Raw genomic sequence first — 8,806 nt, forward strand, 5'->3', positions numbered from 1 at the left:
ATCTCCGGCGGTTCCGTTGACTTGCTTTTCAATTTGGGCGTCTGCTGGTGATTGTCACCAGGACAGTGCCATTGTGTCTGGTGGCGTGTAAACACGCTGTTGGTTACCGCTCCTCTCTGATTCACACCTGGTCCTCCCAGTTCCCCCGGGCTTAAATATCTCCTCCCTGAAGGATCGGTTGTAGCATACCAGAGCTCAGCCGCAGGAACGTGGTGTAGGAGGTGTAGTTTAGGCCCAACATGGACACTGTCGTCAGGACGCCCAGCATAGGGTTCTGTTGCGTACAGGGGTGGTTTACTGCTGGAGGAATACTTAGAATTGTATCTCCCCGGCAAGAAAACTCTTAATGGGGGGCAAGAGTTTTTTAGTGTGTGTGTGTGTGTGTGTGTGTGTGTGTGTGAGGGGGGTGTCCCTCCTCCTCAAGGTGTTGACATTCTTCGGCCAGCGGAGTCGGCTCGTCTGCTTGCGGACGGTCTAAAATAGGGGATGGCTGGGTGTTCATGTGATATTTCAGATGCCTCGCTCCAGTGCATTCCTTTCTCACATCCATGCTACTCAGTATAGCAAGCCAGGGGAGGGAGGGGGGCTGGTTGGTGTTTATGATTAATGTAGGCAGATATAACTGCTGTTGTTAATGCCTTTCTATTTCCTCCCTCTTGGGTGACGTGAGGAATCCGATAGTAGGCTAGTCTTTGACCGCATGTCATTTCATATGTGAATTTATTTGAGATACAAAACTAAATATATCGTACATATGTCGCCACCTACTTATGCTAACTGCTCCCGCATCAATTTGTTTTAATGTAGGTATGGCCAGAACTGTCCGCAGAGCGATATGCTGTGCTACAACACACTGCCCCCTGCTGGCCTGGAGGAGCCCAGCCAGGTGGAGCTGCTGCTGATGGAGAACGAGAGGCTGAGGCAGGAGCTGGAGAGCCACCGGGAGAAGTCTGGCCGCATCCACAAGGTAAGAGACAACATGGCCGCCAATGGGAGCATTAGTAAACCACATGTTAATTATTGCAAACTTGGACAAATCTCAAAGTCGAACAAAGTCGAAATTATTTTGGAAATATTGTTTACGGTGTACGACCCAACCAATGGATGTCATGTTTTTATTTTGTATCAACAAGAACATTCGTCACAACCCGCGTTGATATTTTCCTGGAAACGTTAACACGTGGGACTTTTTAATGACAGTTAAAGTCGCCCACAACAGGCTTAGGGGGGTAAAAAAACAAACACTTTCCAGTTGAAACACACCGGTTGCAGTGTTGTCACACCAAACAACGTGACCTCACTCCCTGTATTTACACCTCGAACCCAAGGCATGCTGCAGCATACCGCTCGCTAGCCATTGTCACCTGTCTAGGAGGAAACTGGAGCCTAGCAAACAGTTGTCAGCCAGACATCTGACCCCAGGCACACTCCCTCATCTGCCCTGGAGAAGTGAACTCAACAGCTGCTCACTTCCCCCCTTCAAGACACACAATCCCCTCCCTTGTACGACCGGGACCCAGAGAAAGTGTTTTCTGCATTCATGCCATTTTTGTTTTGGTATTTTTGAGAGCTTCTTGGGAGGGAGAGAAAGCAAGAGACGGCTTCATAAAAGATGGATGTTCCACTGAAGTCGTGCCTCCACGGCCCTTTCACACACTTCCCTTGTTTATATATTAATTGTTCTACATTACCTCATTCAAATTCCTGGGAGTCAGATTCTTCTTCTAACGTAACACACCCACACACACACCCACACTCTCACTCCGATTGTTCTCATTGTTCGCTCAGCCAACAAACAGGCCATGCCCTCTCAATCGTTCACGATCACAACAAAGCCCGGCTCGCTGGGCTCGTTTCAGCACACCACAACACTTGACATGGACTGCAACCCGAGTCCCAATACGCTTACATCATCCAAAAAACCTGTGCCTTGACTCAGCCCTTAAGAATGATAATTGCCACAGTTGGAAAGTTTTTCTTCTCTCTCTCTCGGCCTCTGCCGGGGCCACAGCCCTGGGTAAACATGCCAGTGTGACTGCCGTAATGGTGGGCGTCACTGGAGCTGTTTCCACAAACCCAGGCACAGGCATGCACACCTTTTCCCGCACTGGCAGCCTTCTCGAAAAAGAGCAAGAGCGGCCTTTGTGTGTTTATGTGTGTGTGTGTGTGTGTGTGTGCACGCCCGCACCTGGAACTAGGCCTGTTGCCCCAAAGGAATGCAGATACAGATCAGAGCTGGCAAGGAGTGGTGCGGGCTGAAATTCCGCACTCGTGATTATATAAAGAAAATATTACAATTCGGTGTAATTATGAGTAGGGGCCACATTTACTTCTTAAATCTGTGGAAGTGATAATCCTATCCGATTATTGTTTAAAACTAAACCTTCGCAATATGCTTGTTTTCATGGGTGTTGGTCTAACATTCATGCTAAACATGCTAGTGTTAATCCTTTGGATGGAAAGGGGAAAAATGTACATAAAACCCTTAATTTTTATGTTAATACATCCGCCAAACATTGCGTCAATCAACATTCCCACTAAATTCTTTATCCATCAAATTCCTTTTGTTTCATAAATTAGGCAATTCACGTGAAACGGCAATAACTGCAGAATACAATGATGCACGTTCTTCAGTTGAATTTGAAGTCTCTCTGCCACCAGATCCCTATATGTATCCTTCATTTCTCTCTCGTCCCCCTCCAGTTGGAGCAGGAGATCCAGCATATATCGGAGGCCTACGAGACCCTGATCCAGGGCAGCGGCAAGCGAGAGACCCTGGAGCAGTCCCTCAGGAAGAGACTGGTGGCCGAGATCCGGCGGCTGCAGGACTTCAACCGCGACCTGAGAGGTGAGTGCTCACCCAACCGCCACGACGCTAGGAAGGAGACGGCTCAATCACAAGTGGTATTTTAAGGATTATAAAAAAATGACTAACGGTATTCCGGTGGGATCTCTTTTCATTTTCAGAAAACTTGGAGAATGCTCGAACGCACGTTGCAAAGGAAGTGGAGGCTGCCGACCACAACCAGCACATCATGGCCAAACTCCTCGAGCAGAGTGAGTTTATCTGTCCTCCTGTCCGGTTTGATTCCTCTCTCTCTCTCTCCGTCTCTTGCTGATTATCTCTCCCTGCTCTTCCTTTATGAGATACATTCACGATTCGGATTCAGTTGTTGGAAGGCAACATGGGTGGGGGAATGGGGGGGGTGGGCATTAGGCACATCCCGCATGCAGGAATTTTTCACTTGCGTCAACCCCTCGGCTTGCTTGGTAAGTAGCCTTAATGGAGAGAGAGAGAAATTGCAAATCATAATGGAAAAAAGTGCAGTGGAACCAAAATCCTGGAAAAAGTAGTTCTAAATCAGTAGTTGTTGGTGTGGCCATTTTGAACAATGTGCTTGTGGTGTTACGTGGGTCAAAGGGATGCACCAACCACAACCACCCCTGAACACCCTTCCCCTTCCATTCCCCGTCCTCACTCCGTAATCCACTAGCGCTCGGGTTCATAGCTGCATCCGAGCGGCCCCAGGAGAAGCAGCTTGTTTGCGCAACCTCAATGGGAGGAAGTGGGAGTGATGCATGCGGCCCACTTTCTCTATAACAGGAAATGCTTCAGATGGTCTCTGCAACAATTGGATCCCAGTGTTTCCCGGTCCGAACCTCCCTTCGCCCTCCTTGGCTTTCCCTCTCTTCCCAACTCAGGATCTCGACACGGTTATCTAAACGCTGCGTTCACAACGACGTAAATACGTGCTGAATAATGACCCTAGCCTCTTCCTCCTCCTCCTCTCCCCTCAGACGAGGAGCAGAACTTTGAGCGGGAGCGCGTGGAGCGCGAGCTGCAGCGCCTCCGGGCTGCGGCCGAGGAGCAGAGCGCGCGCTCGGAGCAGTTGGAGCAGGCGCTGGCGGCGTCACGCGGGCGTGGCCACCAGCTGGAGGAGGAGTTGAGGAAGAAGAGGGCGTACGTGGAGAAGGTGGAGCGCCTGCAGGGCGCCCTGGCCCAGCTGCAGGCCACCTGCGAGAAGCGGGAGAACCTGGAGATGAGGCTGAGGACGCGGCTGGAGCAGGAGCTGCGGAGCCTGAGAGCCCAGCAGGTAAACAGCGGAACACAACAGAGAGAGCGCACTGAATCATGGGGTAGCCGACGGATCATTTACATCCCGAACATCGTAAACTATGAGCTAATCATTTACATTTACATTCAGGGCCTTTAGCAGATGCTTTTGTCCAAAGCGACTTACAATGAATCCATTTGTCAGAAGAAAGAAAAACAATATATCGCCGTTACAGTAAGGATGTTCATAGAAACAAATGCCAAGCACTCACAATTGCTAGGTTAACCCATTCCCCGAATACAACAATGCTAGCTAGGATAAGCTACACAATGCTAAGTGCTATTTGTGTAGAAAACGCTTTCTACAAGTGCAAGGACATACAACATACAATAAGAGGAGTAATACATAGGGCTTAAATGCAGTGTAGTAATCTTTGTGGCATGCGGCCATGCTGAACCGTAACTTTATGAACTGACCCAGCGATTTCTCTCCGTGTTTGACCTAACCCCCGTCTCTGTCGCTCTCCTTCTCCCTACAGAGGCAGTCGCAGCCCCCCGGGGTGACGGTTGGGTCGCTGCACGAGCGGCTGCGGGAGCGCGAGGAGCGCGTGCTGGCCCTGGAGGCCGACACGGTCCGCTGGGAGCAGAAGTACCTGGAGGAGAGCACCATGAGGCAGTTCGCCATGGAGGTGGCCGCCACCGCCGCCGCCCAGAGGTACGTTACCACCTCCAGCCTGAGAGAGAGTCGAACACACTTGAACACATTGGTTCTGTGTTCATGGGGAAGGGTCCTAGTCGTACTTGAGGGACTCTGCATTGCAAACCGCACCGTCTATGTGGATCAAAATCCGTTCTAAACCTTAACGGCTGTCTGTGCCACACTTTAAATCTTTATGTGCATCCAAAATGTATTTAAACGGTGGAGAAGCGGACCCGATTTTTTATACAGTTCTTTTTTTCCTATTTTACAGAGACACCACCATCATCAACCATTCTCCCTGCCACTCCTCTAACAACAGCTTCAACGAGGACCTCCCAGCCACCGACTTCCGGAACCAGGAGATGGAGAACAGGTAAATAATTTATTGGAAACAACCGACGATTACATATAGTGTGGTGAAGCATGACAGTGAATGCTCTCTGCTGTTAATGTCCACGCGAAGGCTGGTCAACGTTGGTTAACGTTCCTCGTCTCTCTGGATGCTCTCCCGCTAGGATCCGAGCTCTGTACGCTGAGATCCTGGAGAAAGACGCGGTGATCAAGATCTTCCGTCAACGGCTGCATCAGGACCAGGGCAGAAAGGACGGACAGTGCCCGCGATACGGCCTCCCCAAGGGGGGCGGTTTGGGGTCGCCTCTGAGACCCGCCTCCTCCACGCCTGCTATAAGCATCGCTACGTGTACGTCCAAGAGCAGAGGTACGGGCCCTGTTTTTTCCTTTCTTTCTTTTTTCGGTTCCTTTAACCAAAGCCCCTGTTCATAATCTGACCTCCTGTAAATTATCAGACAGTTGGTTGTTGACACACACTCACTCACTCACTCTAAAACTCTCTCAAGTAAACAGCCACTGACTCACTCTCTCAAGAAAACACGCACATGCACACGCACACACACACACACTACAGGTCACACACACTACAGCTCAATCAATTCAACTATGTAGCCATTAGTATTTACTCTGAAAGCTTTAATCCTCCCTTAATCTCACTTTTGTTAACCAGAGGAAATACAAAAATAAATTCAATTTATTGATAGATATTGACTGTTGTTGCCCTCCAGGTAAAAGTCTATCAGACGACCAGACCTCGTCTCCCCGGCTGTTCTCGGCACAATCTGAACCTGGTTCGTTGTCTATCCACGAGGAGGGGGTCAAACCCAGCCAGCCCCTGGCTGACAGTCAGCTCAACAGTGGTGAGTACCGTATTCTCTCCCACACACAACCACAGAAATGCAAAAGGCTAATAATGGTGTGATTGAATATTTGCCCAAGAATATAATGCATTTTCAGATTTCCACATGCATGTTTATTTTTGTTTGTAAGCTCATTGCTGGATTATAGTCCTCATTGATTAACCCACACTGGGCCTTGGCCAGCCAATCAAATACCAGCGTTGTTGGTCAGGGTTCAGAATGTGGACCTTGAGGAATGTGCACGAAATGATACAGATCTATCGACTGGGCATATAAACCACTTTAGTTCACTTCAACCCCATTTGTCTTATTATTAATCATGACATGGCTGTTAACACTGTTTGAGGAGTTACTACTGTTTGTACAAACCTTTATCTCATTATCATTATTATTTTCTCCCCAACAGACAATGACGTGCCAAATAAGTTGCCATCAAACCCGTTCAGGGGATTGGAAGAATTGGATTCGGAGGCAGTGGAAATCTTTATTTAAAGACTGAATGTGGACGACAAAGACAAAGACAAAGAAAGAAGACTAAGCCTATGAAACACTTCAGACACTATGTGGAGCACAAGTTGATTTCATTGATTATTGTCATTGTTGGGGGACAAACGGAGGTTGTATAAGACAGTAATGACATAATGAAAACAAGCCGAGAGGTCAATGAATGATAGAATGGATGGTTTCACATGCAGGGGACATAGCTGTGCTGTGTCTCTGGCCCTCTCTCCCCCGGCCGGGCTGCTGCAGGCAGGCCGTCCGGCCACGGGGAGCTGAAATGTGAATTGTTTGAGGTACTCAAGACAGTATTGTGGATTGTAATAGGGGAAAATGTTCTCAAGAGAGTGTAGGCCAAAATATTAATATAATTGCTGCTTTTTCTAACCCCCCTCCCTCGTCCCCGTTCCTCCCTCCTTTCTCAACCCAGGGAGTTTAGACGCTTCGTTTTATTTAATCTGGTTTCCACATTCCCCAAATATTATCTAGAGCCACTGGCTTTCTCAGTTGCGCCTTTTTAAGACAAGGTTATCTTTGTGGATTCACGACCCGCATTCTGTTACTCCCTAAATGCATGTGACTTAAGTTCATTCCTGCCACTTTGCGGTTCAGAAAAGAGAAACAAACAAAGATGTCATAAGCTATTTAAACTCGCCAAACTCAAAACAAAGATATCAGAAACGGTGCTGCCTCGCCCGGTCTTACGGACTAGGCAGGCCAAATGCAGGCGTAGAATATTGGAATGGTTGCGTTAAATAAGGACACAGAGGAAACAACAACTGTTTTGTCACATACCTGGTGTCTTTTCAAATTTGGAGGCGCGAGGGAGGGAGGAGGTGGTCACCGTCATCTGGTCCTCTAACTTTATTTGACTTTGTGTGCGCGTGTGTGTTTGTACGTGGTGTGTTTGTGTGCGAGCGTGCGTGTCTGAGTGTTCGATCCCTGATTCGGTGTACCTGCTGGTTCAGTCACCTTTCAGAGATTAAATCTGAAAACCAAACTGTTTGGGTTTTGTTTACTGTGAGCTTTGAACTAACAAACAGGACAATTAATATCATATATTTTATACAGATATTTGTATTATTTTAGATATTATAGTGCGATGCCAAAGAGTTTATGTTTGTTTTTTAAATTATGTGCAGACAATCACGGTGATGTCAAATTGTACACCAACCCAAGCAAGTGTTGACTTCAAAACATTCAAGACATTTCTGTGAACTTAACAATAATATGAAGGTTTTAAAATGGAATTCATGCATTTCATTTCAAAAGAAATAAAATATTCTAATATATGAAAAATTCATACTTGTGCTTTGCTTTCCTTTATTTCTATCTTCTTTCCAATAATCAGTTAAAATACACACAGACTTGTGCGCTGTCTCATCCGCTTGGTTTCTCGTTGCGTCTTACTATAACCTGATTTAGTTCCTCGTGTCTCCATGCTTCCAAGATGGCCCCCACTTGGGAGAGGACTCGTCGTTAATAAATGCCAGACCTACATTCTTCTGGGTTCAGATTTCTCGGGTGGCCCGCTCTCTTGTTCTCTCTCCTGGCTCTGGAGAGCATACTGGACATAGATCACATTCTCATACTGACATGTAACCGTAGACGTGACAAAGGCAGGTTCCTCCCTGGGCTTAAAGGGTGATGCCATTCGAAATTCTTGTAAACTGCGAAACAACTTTACTAGCATGTGTGGCATTCTTTATTGTTTTTTTCCCATCGCCTCAGTGAACCGTTGCAAAACACATGCACTTCCAAAGAATTTTCTGATGGAATTATATTTAACAAAAGAAAGGTGTTGGCTGATTTCTGTTTTTGTGGTGATGTTTGATTCTGAACTTTCTCTGTATCATACACCGTCCCCCCCTCTCTGTCATACAGATAAATGCTGACACACGGCAGAGAGCCACGTTCTGTGACCATTGCCAGTTTGGGCCAGTTTCACACCACTGACAATGAGACTTCGAAGTGCAGTAGTGACACTGACAATGACATAGAATGTGCTGGAGTAATCAGCCCCAGCAGCTGACAACATCAGTAGAATGCTCCCATGCCCTGCCACTCATTTCAATGCAAATATGTACGTAGGTGTGTGTGTGTGTGTGTGTGTGTGTGTGTGTGTGTGTGCATATGCCTGCATGGGTATATTTGTGTGCTTTAAATAGTACTGCAATGAGGAAATTAATACATATGATATATGTGTCCTGTGCCTTTCAAAGCTAAGGTGACTGCTTCTCGACAGAGAAAGATTGGTTATGCATGTGCCCTGCTCTACAGTCCACCCTCTGTAACTCGACCAATTCCCTTCACCGCTGCTTGAGCGGGAGCATGATACACACA

The 8,806-nt window shown here is 47.3% G+C and overlaps 1 protein-coding gene across 1 annotated transcript in view; it reads left to right on the top strand.

The window, feature by feature from the left end:
• LOC307086093 (angiomotin-like 2a) overlaps positions 1-7,747 on the top strand; it is a 9,370-nt gene extending 1,623 nt beyond the window's left edge. Inside the window, exons 3-11 of the mRNA XM_079751142.1 lie at positions 808-967; positions 2,704-2,848; positions 2,968-3,057; positions 3,799-4,094; positions 4,594-4,769; positions 5,026-5,127; positions 5,270-5,472; positions 5,834-5,965; positions 6,372-7,747. Of these exons, the coding sequence (XP_079607268.1) occupies positions 808-967; positions 2,704-2,848; positions 2,968-3,057; positions 3,799-4,094; positions 4,594-4,769; positions 5,026-5,127; positions 5,270-5,472; positions 5,834-5,965; positions 6,372-6,457 (1,390 nt within the window). The 3' untranslated portion in view covers positions 6,458-7,747. The remainder of the gene's footprint in view (positions 1-807; positions 968-2,703; positions 2,849-2,967; positions 3,058-3,798; positions 4,095-4,593; positions 4,770-5,025; positions 5,128-5,269; positions 5,473-5,833; positions 5,966-6,371) is intronic.
• Positions 7,748-8,806: the final 1,059 nt, after the last annotated feature.

The sequence above is a fragment of the Pollachius pollachius genome (genome assembly GCF_949987615.1).
Source record: "Pollachius pollachius genome assembly, chromosome: 14".
In the NCBI taxonomy this organism is placed as follows: Eukaryota; Metazoa; Chordata; class Actinopteri; order Gadiformes; family Gadidae; genus Pollachius; species Pollachius pollachius.